General features: G+C 41.8%; 2 protein-coding genes across 6 annotated transcripts in view; both read right to left on the bottom strand.

Moving 5' to 3' along the window:
- The window catches only part of MARC1 (mitochondrial amidoxime reducing component 1), a 41,701-nt gene extending 28,906 nt beyond the window's left edge, over nucleotides 1-12,795 (bottom strand). For all 5 annotated transcript variants that reach the window (XM_012662197.1, XM_012662195.1, XM_012662196.1 and 2 more), the window contains exons 1-4: nucleotides 12,486-12,795; nucleotides 8,932-9,105; nucleotides 1,110-1,272; nucleotides 71-211 (exon numbers count right to left, since the gene is read on the bottom strand). In XM_012662197.1, coding sequence (XP_012517651.1) covers nucleotides 71-211; nucleotides 1,110-1,272; nucleotides 8,932-9,105; nucleotides 12,486-12,772 — 765 coding nt within the window. In that variant the 5' untranslated portion in view covers nucleotides 12,773-12,795. The remainder of the gene's footprint in view (nucleotides 1-70; nucleotides 212-1,109; nucleotides 1,273-8,931; nucleotides 9,106-12,485) is intronic.
- A 2,745-nt stretch (nucleotides 12,796-15,540) lies between these two features.
- The window catches only part of MARC2 (mitochondrial amidoxime reducing component 2), a 45,891-nt gene continuing 42,053 nt past the window's right edge, over nucleotides 15,541-19,378 (bottom strand). Inside the window, exon 8 of the mRNA XM_012662193.1 lies at nucleotides 15,541-15,880. The gene's annotated coding sequence lies outside the window, so the exon portion shown is untranslated. The remainder of the gene's footprint in view (nucleotides 15,881-19,378) is intronic.

Here is a 19,378-nt window from a genome sequence, read left to right as displayed (position 1 = left end):
AATATGCTGAAATAAAAAAAAAAAAGAAAAAAGTTAAATTCAAGGAAAGAGGCATTAGGCATAGCATTACCTCCGCATAGACTCCACACTCTGAAAGTACAATATTGGGCCTGAAGGTAGTTGCTTTAACTTTCTTTTCCAGCTTGGTGTTGAGATCCGCCAAGGATGCCTCAGATAGAATCAAGAATGGGCTGGCATCTGGGTAAGCAATCTGAAGAGGAAACAGAAATTGCTATGATATACGGCACATAAACTTTCTCAGGGGTTTCATGTGTCTAGTTCCAGGAAATGCCCTCCCTAAGCCACCCCATCCCACCCCGTCTTTCTAAGTATTTCTCCAGTTCCTTTTACAGAAAAGTTACATTGACTCAGAAACTTTAGCTTTGCAGGTAACAGGAATAGCACGGTAGAGTGAAAGGAATATGGCCTCGGAATCCTAGAGCTGCCACTAGCATGCGCCCTTGGGGACATCACCTCACATGTGTAAGCCTCCAATTTCTCAAATGTTTAATAAGGTGATTGGGTTTGATGACCTCATTATGTTTGCTTAGAATGTTCACTAATTCCATGGACAATTATTTTTTATGCAACTTGCCAATTAATTTTAAGTATTTATGTTGACCACAATTTTATGGCCATGGTAAAAGTTAGACCCTCCTTTTATGATGAATCCTTGCAGCCTTCTTCCTGGATGGGCCAGCCTGCTCATTTGAAGTCTGTGCATCTCCACACCCCCACCAACTCGCTCGACTGCAATCTGACACACAACCGCAAACAAACTGTAAACAGTTTGGACTCCAGGTGAAATTGCAGAATGGAGTGAAAAACAGATACTGGTGTAGAACAGTTTCGAAAACACTTTTGGCACCAGAATGCTCACACAAATAGGTCGGTGGATGTGCAAAGGGAAAAGCAAATGCAGAGTCCCTCACATCAAAAAACACAAATAATGCTCCCAAGGGAAGGGCTTTATTTCTCTCTGCTGCTTGTGACCAGGGCTGCTGGGGGCTGCCTGGCAAAACAACAGAGCCTGGTTCATCAGATGCCGCCTGCGCCCTACAGGCTGGGGGCGACTGCTGTCCAAGCGTGGAGGAAGCCAGGCCTCTCACCCGCCCTTTGGCCGGGAACACGTCCTTGATTTGGTGAGGATTTCTCGGTCGCATGTGAGGCTCGAAGTGCACCAGGCGGTAGGGCTTCGTTTTCAGGAAGCTCGTTATCCACTGGGCGGCGGCCTCGCCACAGTCCCTGCCCTCGATCTCCAGGCCATGCACCCTGCAGAGGTGACAGCAGCAAAGGACAGGCACAGCTTTGAAAATGTGTACGTCCTAATATGTCTGGGACATACCAGAAAAGCTACACCAAGCCGTGATGGTGCTGTCATTCCCTAATTATCGGAAGACGTGATTTTAGTACAAGCCCACATGAAGATGAAAACATTTTAAGCCCTCCTTTCCCCATTTTTAAAATCAAGTGATGCATACCTGTGTCTCCCTACCCAGAAGGAATGCAGGGAGGCTGAAGTGAGATAATATATTTGGAAATGTACTGAATTGAAGAAAACTACCATATCAGTATAAAGTAAACTAATAATTATTGCAAAATCTGGTTCACCCAGCTGAATAGCAACCAGAAATCTTTATTGACAGGCCTGGCTATACTTGGCCAGTAAAATATTAATAACGGCAATGTATATGAAAATGTTCTATAAAGTCTAAAACATTATAGGTAACAATAACTCACTGGAGTTGATTGCTAGCAATAACTCTGTAAGATTTGAAGTCCCACTTCCCCAATATATAGCTGTGTGCAGGACTGTTTGGGGTTATGTGAATTTCACAGCCGTATGGAAGAAATAAATGCCGTGGTGTAGGTCAGCGTTTCCCCAAGTGTAGGATCATTACCACTGTGGGTGTTCAGGATAACTGTAGCTAGCAGCTGAATACAACAGTCAATAAGTGCAAATCGAACAGAGAAAGTGATTTTCTTCAGTTTAGTGATAATAAATCCTTCACTTTTAGCAACACTTGATAATTACCTCTGCTAACATAGAAAGAAGAGAACTCAGGTCCAGAGACCTCAGTGGGCAACAGTTTCTAGCTAGGATTTGGTAACTTTCTTTTTGTGCCATATTGTTTCAGTTACCTTCTATACCTGTCAAATTATATAGATTTTCCTTTTAAAATAAATGTGTTTAAGGGTTGTTTTGTTTTAAAGCTGAATCAAAGACAAATATTAAGTAAATAAAACTACAGGTGTCTGTGTGGTTTGGCCTATATCATGGTGGCGTTATACAAGAACCCGAAGTTTGGGAAAGTATAGGGGAGTCAGGAAGATTTACTCAGGTGTGCATCCTGTTTCCACAAATGCCTGGGTCTATGACTGGTGATATTCTCTCATCCTAAGACTCAGTTTCTTCATCTATAAAATGGGAATAAAAGCACAACTTTGTTGTGAGGATTAGGGCCAAGCTTTAAGTCCCCCCAAACAATTCTAATATTGGGATGTGCTCAGCAGTGGTCGTAATTATTCTAGGGGTTCCTTCCTCTCCCAGTTATTTCAAGCTATCTTTATATAATTACTCCATAAATTAAATATTTAATCAAAGGCATCCAACCTCTAACAATAATGTATAAATGGATTTTTATATTGCAAAGCATATTAAGGATATAGGATCCTCTATTTTTATATAATTTTATGTAATTGCTCTTTACATAAAATGAGAAATTATTACTAGTAGTGTTTTGGTTACTGCATTAAGCTGTGAGATTAGTTGTACTCAAAGTTTTCATAGAAAACTTTTTATTGGCATACACGGCTTGCTGCATTTTCACACACTCTCATCCCACCCATTCTAAACTGACCTCCCGAGAGTCAGAGGGCTGAATACACATGCAAGGGCTTTGGAGTAATGAGACCGTTTATCCACAAACACCGGGAGCAGCTGCCTTACTCTTTTCTAGATCAAAACGAAAAATAAATAAAATAAAATAAACATGCCCAAATTCACATATCCAAAAGGGTATTACCTTTCAAAGCATTCACCTTGGGAAGTAACATACATTCTAACCTAATATTATCATATTTACTTATTACTACTTTTAAGCCTAATGTCGTATTTTAAACCAAAAAAATGGTTCTATACAGGTTGATCACCTTATTCACTGGACTTAGCTTCAGGTGATGTTTTTGCTTTTTGCAAAAGTTAAATTTACTGTAAGAGGGTGAAGATTTCCAGAAATGAGTGTCTGTGTAATTTAATGTCTCAATGTAAATTTCAGAAGCATCTTGAGCAATGGTAGCATTACCAAAACCTATATGGAGACAGTCTTGAGGGTCATCTCCTTTTAGATGTCCCTTGATGGCGCCTGTGCAAAAAAAATTAGCCCCTTTTCGCAGAGTCAAACCCTTACAGCCCGCAAAGCCCCCCTCTCAGGGGCCCTGCCATTCAGCAGCCTGGGGCTTTCCTTAGTTGCTTTTACAGGAAGGTCAGAAGGCATGCAGTGAGTAGGTAGACAGGAAGCCTGCTTGAGTTCTTTGGGGCTTTAGTTGGCAGTAATTGTCTTTATTGAGTTAAAGCTTTTGCTTTTATCTTAGGCCACTTCAACATCTCTGGCACTGATTTCCACGGCAATCTCTATGTGTGATAGGTCTTAGGGTTTGGGTTGATACTAATCTGGAACTTGAGGCCTTTGAATGAGCAGAATTTGTTCTCTGTTTTCTTCCTGCTCCTCCTACATTTCTTGTGAGTTCTGAGCAGCCTCAGCCATATCCCTGGACCCAGCATTCCTCTTGCACACTGTCCCAAAGAGTCCAAGCAAAAAAAGAAAAAAGAAAAAAACAATTCCAAATGCTCCTAAAACCTTTGACAAAGATGAGGTAGGCATGCATGGTTTGAAGCTGTTTGCCTGAATAATCCATTTTAAAAGGCCCTAATTGTCTATATCTCATTAGTAGCAGGCATAGTCGGTGAGAAGATCAAGTAACAACCTTGACCATGAAAACAGATGTACTGGCTACGATCATGACCTTCTGATAGTGACTCTAGGGTCCCAAGAGCTCATCAGAAATCTTTAGGAAACTGTGAGCTGAGCTTACAACTCCCTCGCGAGAGAACGTTCTGGGCTGCCAAAACAAACCTGAGTCCAGATGGTCCTTGGAATCTTTGCTCAGAGAGCCTGTGTCCTAGTGCCATGTCTGAGCCTCTTCATTTTGCAGCTTCCCCACATGCCTTTGTTTACTCTTTGCGGCACAGATCTGATGCCCATACAGGATTGTGAAAAAAGTTTTTACACAATTTTAAAAGAATTAAAAATTAAATTAAAAAAAATTTAACTATAATAAAGTATGGTTAAGCATCTAACCATGGCAAACAAATATGAACGAGGATATGGACAAACATGAAATACAAATTATAATAGGCATATTTAAAAGTTTACCTCATACAATCAAAAATGCAAATTAAATTAACAAGAAATTACCATTTTTGCCCATAAAAATGGCAAAATATTTTTGAACATAACGGTTAAAAAGCATACAGAAACGTTCAGAAACTGATGGCTATATAAGCTGGTGAAACCATTCTGCAAACAATTTAGCAACATGTGTCAACAGGCTTTAGGATCCACTCTTATTTCAAATGAAACCACTGCTAGCAGTCTTTTCCTATGGGAATAATAAGACATATGAACAAATATTCATGCCATGATATTCATCACATTCTTCTTCATACCTGGAAAACATTAAAAACAATCCAAATATGTAATCATGGGGGATTGTTAAAATGCATTAAAGGTCATCCACAGAATAAAATATTTTTCCAGTGTGAAAATGATATTTTTAAAGATTTTTTAACAATATGAAAAAATACTTAACATATCAACTTAAGTATATAAACAGTATTCAGGAGGGTTTTTTTTGTTTTTTTTTTGGTATAATAGGCGGTCCCCAGGTTACAGATGAGAATGTCTTTAGGTCAGATTTGTATGTAACTCAGACCCCTGACTAACAGTGCATATATTGTAATAATAATAATAGCAATACTATAATGGTTCATACATTGTAATAATAATACAGTGTAATACTATAATAATACCCATGTACTGTAGTAAGTTACAGAAACTATTGTGCTCTTTCTTTTAATTAAAATAAACAGAACATAAAAACAAACTCATACAAAAAGGTTAGATAGGAGATAGGAGAAATTTCATAAAAGAATATTAAAGGTTAATACTCACCTGGTGTTGCATCAACACTAGGCTAATAGAAATGTTATACTTATTTTGATCTTCTAATCAAATCAATAATAACCTGTCCATTCCAATAATTAATCCACTACGCTGCTTAGTAATAATTAATGCTTTCATTGGAGCACTGCCTTTCACATGTTCCATTATTCTCATTTTATCCTTTATAATTGTTCCAACAGTCAAGTGACTGAAGCCTAAGTTTGCCCAGTGAATGATGGTGTCTGGCCTTTCTTCAAACGATTATTTCACTGTGATCGCCTTCTCTTCGCTGCAGGCTCACCTGGACTTGCAGTGGACTTTCGCTTTGGAGGCGTGGATATAAGGGTAAACCCAGACTCACAAAATTGAATAAAAAAGGTAAGACGAAAGTGACGCTGTGTGTAAGCGGCTGCAGAAACAAAGAGCCCAGCCACTGTGTAAAGAGGCTGCGCCAATGAACCGCTTACGACATGTGGCATGTGCGGAAAAAACTAGTTCCCCCATTATTAATCTATTTAATTATAAATTATTCCTATGGGAGGCCTTGGGAGCCCATTTGTAAGTTGGGTCATTGGTAACCCAGGGACTGTCTGTATTTCGATTTGGTACTTAAAGTATTCTTTAAGTAGCCATAAAGACAGAAAGAAAATATGCCAAAATATTTAATTATAGTTATCACAGTTTTTGTTTTCCTCCTTTTTTTGGTATTTCCCAATTTTTCAACAATGAATATGTATTACTTTTATAATCAGAAAAACTACCAAACTCCAATGAAAACATTATGTTTAAAATTATAAGTTACAATAGAAATTTTACAGGTATTACAATATTTGAACTTTTAATACATTCTTTGACATTTTTAAGGTAACTTTTTTCTTTTTTTTTTTTTTGAGACAGGGTCTCCCTCTGTCACCCAGGCTAGAGTACAGTGACGTCATCACTGGGTTCAAGTGATCCTCTTGCCTCAGCCTCCCGAGTAGCTGGGACTACAGGCATGCGCCACCATGCCGAGCTAAGTTTTCTATTTTTTGTAGAAAGGGGGTCTAGCTCTTTCTTGCTCAGACTGGTCTCAAACTCCTGGCCACAGGCAATCCTCCTGCCTCAACCTCCCAGAATGCTAGGATTACAGGCATGAGCCATCGTGCCAGATGACATTTTTTGATATGATATTATTTCCTATCATAGGCTATGGACTACATTTAGCATTTACACTGCATTTTAATTCAACATGTGGAAACTGTAATAAGAGTATAATTAGATCAAACTTTAATTTTCCCATAATGGAGATAAGAAATCAAGCCTAGACATGATTTCTTAGAGGCAAAGCTGTTTTCCTAGAATAACTGCTTCCTTGCAGTCCTTCTTTTTTTTTTTTTTGCTTTCTCTAAGTGAATGGAAGTGTTTTTTTATTATTTTTTTATTGCAATTTTCTTTTACTTTAGCATATTATGAGGGTACAGATGTTTAGGTTATGTACATTGCCCTTGGCCCTCTTCCCCCCACAAGTCAGAGCTTCAAGTGTGTCCATCCCCCGGATGGTGCGCATTGTACTCACAAATAGACAACCTAAGAATCAACTCAAAGAGCTGGAAAAAGAAGAACAGATCGACCCCAAACGTAGCAGAAGAAGTGAAATTAATAAGATCAAATCAGAACTAAATGAAATTGACAACAGGGAAACTATACGGAAGATTAATAAAACAAAAAGTTGGTTCTTTGAAAAAATAAACAAAATTGACACACCTTTGGCTAGACTAACGAAAAGCAGAAAAGAAAAATCTCTAATAAGCTCCATCAGGAACAAAAAAGGAGAAATTACAACCGATGCCACGGAGATACAAGATATAATTTATGAATATTACAAAAACCTTTATGCACACAAACTGGAAAATGTGGAGGAAATGGACAAATTTTTAGTACACAAGCCTCCCTAGGCTCAACCAGGAAGAAATAGAATTCCCGAACAGATCAATATCAAGGACTGAAATTGAAACAGCAATAAAAAACATTCCAAAAAAGAAAAGTCCCAGACCAGATGGTTTCCCACCCGAATTTTACCACACCTACAAAGAAGAACTGGTGCCTATCCTGCAGAAATTATTCCACAGCATCGAGAAGGATGGATTCCTCCCCAACACATTTTATGAAGCCAACATAACCCTGATACCAAAACCAGGAAAGGACGCAACAAAAAAGGAAAACAGAAAACTACAGACCAATATCCCTTATGAATATAGATGCAAAAATTCTCAACAAAATCCTAGCAAATCGAATCCAGGTGCTTATCAAGAAAATAATCTATCACGACCAAGTGGGCTTCATCCCAGAGATGCAGGGATGGTTCAACATACACAAATCTATAAATGTAATTCACCATACAAATAGAAGCAAAAACAAAGACCATATGATCCTCTCAACAGATGAAGAAAAAGCATTTGGCAAAATTCAACACCCTTTTATGATAAGAACGCTTAACAAAATAGGCATAGACAGGGCTTACCTAAAAATGATACAAGCCATTTATGACAAACCCACAGCCAACATCATACTGAATGGGCAAAAATTCAAAGCATTCTCACTTAGAACTGGAACCAGACAAGGTTGCCCACTCTCTCCACTTCTATTCAACATAGTGCTGGAAGTCCTGGCCACAGCAATCAGGCAAGAGAGCGGAATTAAGGGCATCCAAATGGGGAAGAAGAGATTGAACTCTCACTCTTTGCTGATGATATGATACTATATCTAGAAAACACCATGGATTCAACCAAGGGGCTCCTGGAATTGATAAATGAATTCAGTAAAGTCTCAGGATATAAAATCAATACACACAAATCAGAGGTTTTCATATACGCCAACAACAGTCACACCGAGAACCAAATCAAAGACTCAATTCCCTTCACAATAGCAACAAAGAAAATTAAGTACCTAGGAATATATTTAACTAAGGAGGTAAAAGACCTCTACAGGGAGAACTATGAAACATTGAGGAAGGCAATAGCAGAGGACGTAAACAGGTGGAAAACCATACCGTGCTCATGGGTCGGCAGAATCAACATTGTTAAAATGTCCATACTACCCAAAGTGATCTTGCAGCCCTTCTGACGTTGAGGAAGGAGCTTCTGCACACAGCGCCCTCCTGGGCTGAATCTCCACCCTCAGTCTGACACTGACCATGGGCAGCTGCAGGCTGGATCTCTCTTCTGATTGCAGCTGTTCTTTTCTTATTTTGGAAACTTCCTCTCATTAGAACTAAATATCATGGGTCACAGCCATTTGCTACTCCTTTCCTAACTCAGACTTGGAAGGTACTCAGTTTTTCCAAGCAGAGTAGGGAAAGTTGTATGACAATAATACGTAAATCTAACCTCACCTCTTCTAGGATGCTCTCCCCACCACTCCCACCTCATTTTTGTGCTTCATCCTTCGGTGGTATTATTTTTCTCTTGCTGACATGCTTTTGTTTCCATGGTTTTTTACATGAGACTGTTGTGTCTTTCATCCCCACAACACAAGCTTCTGAAGCTGCTTCCTTGTTTCTCCCTCTTTTAGATCTCATGGTGTTGAGGACTTGGCCCTGCATATGGCACAGTGGCAATCAACGGGTAAGTATTGGTAATGTTTCTCAGGATTCCCTCCATAGTTCACGCTTTCTCAAAATTGCATGAATAATTATTCACACAGGGTCTGAGACCTGCCCTTTCCTTACCTGCATTTGTGCACTGTATTTGTGGTGGGCGCTTTGATGGGCAGCAGCAGGTCCTTCGTGTAGGCTGCGCTGAGAGTCAGGGCGTCACCATCACACGTCACGGAAATCAGGACAAGGCGAGGTTCCTGGCGAGCAGTAACCATGTTTCCCTCCTGGTTGATCACAAGCCAAAACCTGCCATTTTCAAAACACAGGATATGTGTGGACCACCATGACAGGCAGCCGGACTTTGAGAGACCTTCAATTATACACTGTCATCTTCGATTTCCTTCCCGTAAGCCTGGTGTGTGTGAGAGTTTGTGGGGTGTGTGTGTCTGTCTGTCCTAAATATCAACTCAGCAGCATGCAGGACTGATTCTGTCAGTCAATTTCAAAGGGTTTAATAACCACTCAAGCATCTGACATAATATCTGCAGAACATTTTGAGCTTCTTGATGGCACAGAAATGAAACATGTTAGTTATATTTCCATCTCAGTTGCCAGAAAGCTTGATCACTTTCATTAAACATGCCTCAAGGAGACGACAAGACTCTATTTCACAGGAAGACTTTAGGAGCATGAGGAAGTACAGCGCCTGACACCCTATAGGCATTGTGCTCTTCTTGACGGAAGTGACAAGACTGTTGCCCTGTTCACACAGCGTGGGATTCGCTTGGGCAGCACACAGTGTCACTTACACCTTGCCAGTTCTACCCCACCCCACCACCTATTAAAAGATGTTGTTTCAATATTCAATGCTGTGCATTCTGCCATCGGCACAATGGTCTATTGTTAATCTAGTCAATATTTTTGTGAGCCAATACTCTTGGTCTAGAGGTACTTCCTAGAAAAAAAGATAAATGGAGAAATTAGAGCAATAGAAAGAAGCATTTCCAGAAAAAGAACAACACGTTTGTGTAGGTTACCTCTCAGCTACCGAGGAAGTTGGCATTTTAAACATTGGCATTTCAATCATTTCAGTACACACTGATCAAACCACTACAATTATGTGCTATTGGGGTTCTCAGACAGAAGCAAAAAATATGGCAAATACTTTAGGTTATTAAAGATATTTTTTGCATCACTTCCAGCAGGTTATGATGGTTCAGTTGTCCAACTACACTAGAAAAATATGGTTAGTGTAAACCCTTTCCTTAATTGCCATTTTATCAGACCTTCCTTCTGCAAAGAGACAGAGCCAAGCCCTATTCTGTCCCAAATCCTTAGGACCACACATAAGTATTCTTTCTAATATTTCTTCCTGGTAATAATGGCAATCTGATCTTTCTAAAATGCTGATCTTGTCAGAATGATCCCCTCATTCAAAATCCCTCCATGGTTACTGCTTTCTAAATAAAACTAACTCTTAAGCAACCTGTGCAAGGCCCTTCATAATACAGCTGTTTCCCCAGCCAATCTTACCTCCCACACCTTCACACATGTCAGTCTTTTATAGAGATTTTTTAATTGTAGCAAAAGATATAGAACATAAAATACCTAGTATACTCTAGGTCTTGACCCAAAAGAATTGAAAGCAGGGTGTAAAACAGATACTTGTGCATTAATGTTCTTTACAGCATTATTCACAACGCTAAAAGGTGGAAACAACCCAAGTGTCCAACAACAGAGAATGGAATTTTTAAAAATGTGATTGTAACCATGGCGTTAAGTACATTCACAGTGTTGTGCAACCATCACCATTTTATTTGCAAAAGCTTTCCATCATCCCAAACAGAAACTCTGTACCCATTAAGCAACAGCTGCTCATTTCCCCCTCTCCCAGCCTCTGGTAACCTCTAATCCACTTTCTGTCTCTATGAATTTGTCGATTCTACATATTTCACATAATTGGAATCATGCAATATTTGTCCATTTGTGTCTGGCTTATTTTAATAAGCATTATGTTTTCAAGGTCCATCCATGTTGTAACATATATCAGAACTTCTTTCCTTTCTACGGCTGAATAATATTCCATCGTGTGTGTCTACCACATTTTCGTTCATCCACTCATCCATCGATGGATGCTTGGGTTATTTCCACCTTTGGCTGTTGTGAATAATGTTGCAATGAGCGTTCAACATTCAATGCTGCAAAGAACATTCATCAAGTCCCTGTTTTCAATTTTTTTTTGGTAAATACTTCAGAGTATGCCAGCCTTTCCACCAGCATGCCCCATCCTCTCAAACCCTATGTCTTTGCCCGGCTTATTCCCTCTCTCTAGAATGTTCTTCTCCCAATTTATTTGTCTAGAAAGTCCATAACCATTTTCCAGTTTTCAGCTCAAGCTGTTATTTCCTCTGTGAAGTCCTCCCTGACTGCCCCAGACAGCTTCCTACTGCTTCCTCTGTGCTACCTGAGACTTGTGACAACCTCCACTGCGTGGGTTATCATCTAGGACTGTAAGCCTGGGTTGGCTTCTCTTGGTCACACTTTCTGGGAGTATGTGATGACAAAATAAAGAATTTACCATAGTGTCTAGTACAAATGCCAGCTCTTGTTGCTCATCTGTTGTAATGAGCTCAATAAATGCTTTTGGCATCTATACAATAAAATTACAATGCCCTTTGCCTCTGGGACCTACAAAAACAAACAAATGCAATAAATTCTACCATCCTTCAGAGTCCACTGTACAAACCATGGAATATTTAGGATTCTTGGCCTCCTTCCTGAAGCAAAGTCTCATAGCTCACCTTTCAACTATGTCCTGAGTTGCTCTCTGCCTGGGGAGCTGGTAAGAGAAAGGGTACAGCCCCCACCAGTCCAGTGTCACTAGCTGAGCTGCTCTGGGAAGGAGTTTGAAGTGTAGCCTCCCAATGAGGCCCGGAGCTGGCCCGAAGGCAGACTCAAAAGAGAACAAAGCCACTCTGGAGTTTTGCAACCTTCGTTGAGCCCCAGGAATCCACACAGCTCTCAGAACCCAGATAGGGCCATTAATAAAATCGCTATTTACAAAACCCCAGTGTGCTAAAGAAAACAAAGAGTCCTGGTTCCACTGCTGTGTGGCTCTGAACTCAGTTTCTTTATTCACAAAAGAGTGCTTCAGAGGATGGGGGAAAACAGCATACGCAATAGCACTTCTTAAGCTGCAGGAAGGTATTCAACTGCTGTCATCATTATGTGCTCCGCCTTGGTGCGCTCTTTGAGGACTGCACCGCTCCAACTTTCCTCAAGATCTCAAGAAAGTCACTAAAAACAAAGTGACCGAACCACTCCCTTGAAGCTCGCCAAATCCACTAGACCGCGATTAAATTTAATCGCGCACTGGCAGATAGGGACGGACAACACATCTCATCAGAAGCACATGAGGCCAAAGAGCCAGCGGGAGGTGGAAATACGCCCATCTCGGGAGAGCGGGTAAGGACGCAGAGTCAGAGTCCAGTGTACCCGGGATCTGCTCTTGGGTGATGAGGATCACTTTTTCTCTGTGTCCTTGTCCCGCCCAGCTCCCAGTTTCTTTGTAAGGGGAAGAAGGACCTGTAGGGTACTCCGCAGACCTCCCCTGCTTCCCACCGCCCTCTACCGCCTTGCCCAGAGCGGGGTCATCATCGTTCCCCCGCGCCCCGGTTCGGCCGTACCTGTCCCGCAGGTGGCCGCTGCGCAGCCCCATGGCGGTGCACTCCGCCGTGCTCACCGGCACCCCTTTGCAGGACTTGATCGGGTAGATCCAGAGCTGCGCCACGGTGCCCACCTGCTGCAGCCGCCGGCGCCGCCTGGGTCGCCCACGGCGCCAGGCTACGGCCCCCAGCGCCACCGCGGCCAGACCCAGCGCGGCGACCCCGAGCCACCGCGGCCGGGGCTGTGCAGGGAGGCGCAGGACAGGGAGGCTGAGCCCGGCCAGCGCCAAGGAGCCAGCGGCGCCCATGGCCGAGCGAGGCGGGCGCGGCGGTCGCGGAGGCCGCGGGGCGAAAGGTGTGGCCTTTAGCCCAGAGCCCACAGGGCGGGCGGCCCCAAGCCCGTCCGGGCCAATCAGAGCGGCGTGTGTTCCTCTGGGGGTGGGCCCTGGCGCAGCGGCGGGAGGTGGTGGCTCAGCCTCCGAGGGATCTAACCCCCCCCTACTTCCGTCACCTCGGCTGCAAGGCGCATGCCCTCTCCCCTCAGTCGCTGCAAGTGACCAGATTACTTATTTACGTATTTGCGGAGTTATTTGACCTAAAATAGACAAAATACAAAATTTGCAGGACAAAGCGTGATTTCGAAATGAGAAACCAGCCAGCAGGCCGCTGCCTCTCTTGGGGCTGGCGGGGAGCGGGTCGGCACGGCCCGGCCGGCCGGAGGCCCCGGGCGAGGGCACTTCCCGCGAGTCGGGACCTGCGGACGGAGGGCTGCGGCCGGGACTGCAGAGCCCGCGGCTCTGAGCGGCGAGGGGCGTCGGAGAGCGACGCCTGGGAGCTGGAGCTGGAGCTGGTTGGCAGGGCGGGGGGCCAGGAAGGTGGGTCCTGGCACAAGGTCCCCAGGCTGCTTCAGGGCCGGAGGGAGTGTCATCTGGTCCTGCAGGCACTCACCTCAGCCACGTCGCACTTCCAATCAGGTCATATTCCAAACTGACAAGGTCAGCTACCAAGGTCAGCGTGATTTAGGAGCCTTAGGCTCCTGTTTGATATGCCAGGTTGTCAAATAAAAAATTCATCTGACCCTCGTTAAAATGATGAGGAAAACTATATTCTAGACTGTTGTTACAGGGGTATTACAATAGGGGAGAGAGATTGCACTTAACTCTGTATTACAGCAAAGACAGCTGGCGATTTGTAGCCAAGGAGCAAAGTTGAGGGTGTCAGTGGAAGGAAAATTATTGACACATCGTGGGAAGGGGATCCTTGCTAAACCGACTTAGGATTCTTGCTGAGGGCAAGACAAGGACTCACTAATCGAAGCTGAGAGATGAAGAACTTGAGCAGATATTAAGGGTGGTAAGATATCATGGATGGGGAAATTCTCTCTAAACTGACTTAGCAGGATCCTTGCTGAAACGGGGTTTTGCAGGGGGTGGGGTGACAAGGCCGAGGTCTGTCTAGTCAAGAAGAGGGCTCAGAGAAGCCTGACTGAAGTTTGGTGGAGAGATTTTGTCAGCCCCAGGCCAGTCCTGTGGGCCGGGAGTGTGCATGAATTGTCCATGCAGACGGAACATATCTTGGCTCAGAGAAGCAGAGTCCCCCAAGGGGGGTGAACCTCTTTCCCCAGGTGGCAGCTCACTTCAGGGCTTTTCAGTACTTAGGGAGGATCTGTCTTTCTGGAACATTGTTCCTCGTCATAAATGTTTAGGTCTGAACATTTATCTGTCTTATTATCCTATCTTATCCGCCTTATTCTTTTCTCTTCCAACCCCAAGTCACCCTCATCCTCTCTCCACTCCTGTGAAACCCAGAAATTGTGTTCAGAGTACAGAGATCACTGTTTCTCCAGCTACTGAAATATATCAATGATCTTACTTCTTCTGGAAATAAGCCAGGGAGAGAAGGGGTTTGGGTAAATCTAGCTTTCCCGAGGGAAGTGCTAATTGATGATGAAGTGTGACATTGGTGAATAGGATGAAGGACACAGATCAGCAGGATGCAGGACTTGAGCTCCATATTCTCCACAGAAAGACAGCTCAGGGGTACTAAATGTTGTATATTTCTGTTTATCTCCCTCCCAAACTTCTCTTTGGAAATTTAAAAAGAAAAAAACACCATTTTAATGGTTGATTTTAAAGTTAGCATGATTTGTCAATTTCATCACTTCCAAAATCTACCCAGGGATACAGCTCACTTACCACTTTTCCCTCACAAGGGCTGGGAATGGAGGTTCATTTCAGTCCCAGAACCCAGCAAAGGAAAATGGAGAAGGAAGGAACAGCTGCCCCTCACTGACTGCTAGAAGTCTCCCTGCAGTCACTGGCCGCCATGCCTCAGGCAGGCCATCTGTGTGCCTGCGGCTCCTGATGCACCCGGCCCCCACCAGTGACAGGAGGTAAGGTTTGTGGGGTCAGATTGTGTCTCTGGAAGCATCAGAAAGGGTAAGGAAAAATGAATAATAGTGACTGGCATTCGAATATAAAATGAGAAAAGCCCTGGAAGCAGGCTTAAAAACACCAGAGGAAAAAAAAGGTTTGAGATTCAAATTTATTAATAATAAATAAACCACAAAATTGTAAGTGGATTAATTCATTCATTCATATATTAATTAGTTCAGTGAGTATTTTTTTGCTTGGTCAGACCAAATAGTTCATTTCTCTTTGTTACAAAAAAATAATTTGCATCAAAAAAAATATGTTCACACTTTCTTCTTCCCACTCTCACTCTCAAAATTCCATTCTCTTTTAAATTCCATTCTCTTTATCTTACTTGGAATTGCAGGCGGTGTACCCAGCAGTTATACACAAGCAAACTACTTTTATATGGCTTAATAAAGGTGTAATAGAATATGAAAAACAAGTGCTATGAAATAATTTCAGTACTCAAGTACAACCCTGATTCCTTAATGGTGAGGTAAGAAACACAACTGAAAAGTCAATAAGCCCCAATAGCCATGCAAAGACCAACCAATAGGCATTTGTAAGTGTCTTAACATGTAAAGGCACATCAGAAAACAATAAACTGTTGTTTCCCACTTCTGCTAAAACATAGAATGATAGGTAGCAAAATTTGAAAAATGTTTTGCAGCTTTTTAGTTGATTCATTAAATTTTCTTGTTCATCAATAGTGAAGTCAGGTATTGGAAAGGTGTAAGAGCCACAGTCATATTCAAAATGATTTTATAGACAATTTTATTTATTTGAAAAGCCTTTGTTACCTAAAATTTATATACATTCATATTCCCAAATCACCTCTAACGCTTTCCTTGCATTAGGCCGGAGCATATGCAACTCTAAAAAGTCAAAAATAGAGATTCGTTTCCAGGATAAAGATGGTTAAAAGCTGGGTAATAAGGATTCGCTCACGTATTGTTACTGCTGTTGTTAAAATCCTGGTCAATGCCTCCTGGATGTTGAAACCTAAATATATAATAAGAATCTCTGATTATTTGGTTATTTATCTTGATAGTCATAAATAATTCAAACACGCACAAAACAGTCACTTACTGAGGTTAAAATGCAGGCAATATAAACTGTCCTGCCCCAAATTACTTTAATGGAAAAAAACAGATTAAGATTGGCCCAGAGCAAGGTGTCTTTCCTACACAGCATGTGGGAGTGCAAATGGTTGTTTTGAAAACAATTGGTCAAGATGCTGAAAAATACCCCTATACCCTATGGGTCAATAATTCCACTTTCAGGAATCTAACCTATAGACAAAGCCTTAGTTTCAAAATGTTCTGCATACAAAGATTATACTATAAAATTATTTATAACAAAGTTGGATATGGTCCAAGTGTGAAATATTGTAAAAATAGTATTAAAAATTGTTACATATTTATACAATGTAATGCTATGAAGCCATCAAAGACGACATTTGAATAGGTTGGAGAGCTATGAAAGTGCTTATGATCTATCTGTTTATATCTAAATATCCATATCATATAGATCTATTTGTCATGTATAGACACAGAGATATATAGAGATCATAGAGATCACAGCTACATTAAACAAAGAAAAAAATCAATTAAGAATAAAATTTAAAAACAGTGACAACGGGTGATTGCTTTCTTTCTCACACTTTTCTGGTATTTTTTAAATTTGCCTTGGTGAACATGTACCATGTTGCATTTATAATGAAACAGATAAACTTTTGTATAATTAAATATTTAAGTAGATAAACAACTCAAGTAACATTGGTACAAATATTAACAACCTTAAAAAAAAAAAAAAGCTTTAATCTGTCCTTTAACCTGTTGTATAAAGGAGGTCCTCCAAACTGCAGAAACCATAGTGGCCTCACACTTAAAATAGATAAGTACCCTTGCTGTTGTTTTTTAAGCCCCAACTGAAGTGCATAACCAGAAAGGAAACCTCTCAGTGATTCTGGTGGGTGGGCTGCAGAGAAGGCTTTCTACAGAGTGACCAGGTGTGCCTTTAAGGTGCGTGGGGAGAAGCATGTTCGGAGCAGAGTCGCACAGGAGCAGTATCTGGGAAGTGCCCGGGCTTTGTGCAGAGGTGTGGTGGATGACACTGGCAGCGAGCTTAGGGCCCAGTGGCAAAGGGCATCTCTGCCATGCTGAGGATCTGAGCAGTCTGTACCTCTCTCTCCAGGCCCACAACTTCCATCCTACTTAAATTTAAAGTCACCTCTCTCCAATCCATGCACACATGGCCCTCAGGACCACGTTCCAAAAGCACAGCTTTGATTATGACTTGGGTCTAAATGTGTGCCGTAGCAAACTTTACCTGTAAACTAACTTACAAGAACCTGTCATATCTGATTGCATCCCTCTTCCCCATCCTCATTTCCCTTCACCCCTGCTACAGTATCCTCCTAGGTTCCTACCAAGGTTGGACCTTTTGGGAACTTCCACCATATGCTATCCCTGGCGGACTCCCCTGGCCCCTTCTCAGCAGTTCAGGTTCCATCTCTGTCCTCAAGCTTTCTTCCATCACTCTATCCAGAAAGAGTATCTTTCTCCTTTGAACCTGTGAAGCACCATATCTGTGCCTAAGCTGCAGTTGTTTCTTCACACATATAAATGCAGGGCATAACACTATGCAGAAAGCATGGCCTCCTAGCTCAATCTCCAGGGCTCTAGGTCAGCTGACCTACCTGAACCTTTGTTTCTTGCCCATAAAAGGCCTATTATCATATCTATCTCGCAGAGAAGGATTACCAAAAAAAAAACATGTTATCTCAGGTTCTTTTTTTTTTATTTCTGCATATTATGAGGGTACAAATGTTTAGGTTACGTATGTTACCCTTCTCCCCTTCCCCGAGTCAGAGCTTCAAGTGTGTCCATCCCCCAGACGGTGCACATCACACTCATTATGTATGTATATACCCATCCTCTCCTCCCCCCTTCCATCTGCCAGACGCCTGATAAATGTTATTCCTATATGTGCACTTAGGTGTTGATCAGTGAAACTAATTTGATGGTGAGTACATGTGGTGCTTATTTTTCCATTCTTGGGATAGCTTCCAGCTCTATCCAGGAAAATACAAGAGGTGCTATATCACTATTGTTTATTATGGCTGAATAGTACACCATGGTATACATATACCACATTTTATTAATCCACTCATGTATTGATGGACTCTTGGGTTGTTTCCACATCTTTGCAATTGTGAATTGTGCTGCTATAAACATTCGGGTGCAGGTGTCTTTTTCATAGAGTGTCTTTTGTTCTTTTGGATAGACGCCCAGTAATGGGATGGCTGGATCAAATCATAGATCTACTTGTATCTCTTTGAGGTATCTCCATATTGCTTTCCATAGAGGTTGTACTAGTTTGCAGTCCCACCAGCAGTGTATGAGTATTCCTATCTCTCCACATCCATGCCAACATTTATTGTTTTGGGATTTTTTGATAAAAGCCATTCTCACTGGAGATAAGTGATATCTTATTGTGGTTTTGATTTGCATTTCCCTGATGATTAGAGATGTTGAGCATTTTTTCACATGTTTGTTGGCCATTATTCTGTCTTCTTTTGAAAAGTTTCTGTTCTTGTCCTTTGCCCACTTTTTGATAGGGTTGTTTGATTTTTTCTTGCTGATTTTCCTGAGTTCTAAATAGATTCTAGTTATCAGCCCTTTATTGGATGAGTAGCATGTGAAAATTTTCTCCCATTCTGTAGGTTGTCTGTTTGCTCTCGTGACAGTTTCTTTGGCTGTGCAGAAGCTTTTAATTCGATCAGGTCCCTTTTATTTATTTTTGTTGTTGCCGTGATTGCCTGTGGGGTCTTCTTCATAAATTCTTTGCCTAGGCCAATATCTGTAAGAATTTTTCCAACATTTTCTTCTAGAATTCTAAGAGTTTCACACCTTAGGTTTAAGTCAGTTACCCACCGTGAGTTGATTTTTGTGAGAGGTGAAAGGTGTGGATCCTGTTTCAGTCTTCTACGTGTGGCTATCCAGTTTTCCCAGCATCGGTTATTGAATAAGGATTCTTTTCCCCAGTGTACATTTTTGTCTGCTTTGTCAAAGATTAGATGGCTATATGAGGATGGTTTAATATCTGGGTTCCCAGTTCTGTTCCACTGGTCAATGTTCTTGTTCTTGTGCCAGTACCAAGTTGGTAGGCAACAGCTGCGATCTGCCTTGCTCCTACAGCATCTACTGGAACAGAGCCTACACAGGGCTTGTTACTTTCCAAACGAAAACTAAAAGGTGGGAAACAACGGCTGATCCAAACAGGAAGGACTCAGCGAAAGAACTCTGGAAGTATGAAGAATCAAATGGAAAGCACACCCCCAAAGAGGAACACCAGCTCTCTAGCAATGGACGTTAACCAAATTCAGAACACTAAAATGACAGAAGAAGAATTTCAAACATGGATTGTAAGAAAACTCGATGAGATGCAAGAAAAAATGGATAACTAACACAAAGAAACCACACACACACACACACA

Source organism: Propithecus coquereli, unplaced genomic scaffold (assembly GCF_000956105.1).
Source record: "Propithecus coquereli isolate 6110/MARCELLA unplaced genomic scaffold, Pcoq_1.0 Scaffold756, whole genome shotgun sequence".
NCBI classification, from domain to species: Eukaryota; Metazoa; Chordata; class Mammalia; order Primates; family Indriidae; genus Propithecus; species Propithecus coquereli.
The sequence above is the reverse complement of the archived record's forward strand: the minus strand, read 5'-3'. Positions and strand labels throughout refer to the sequence as shown.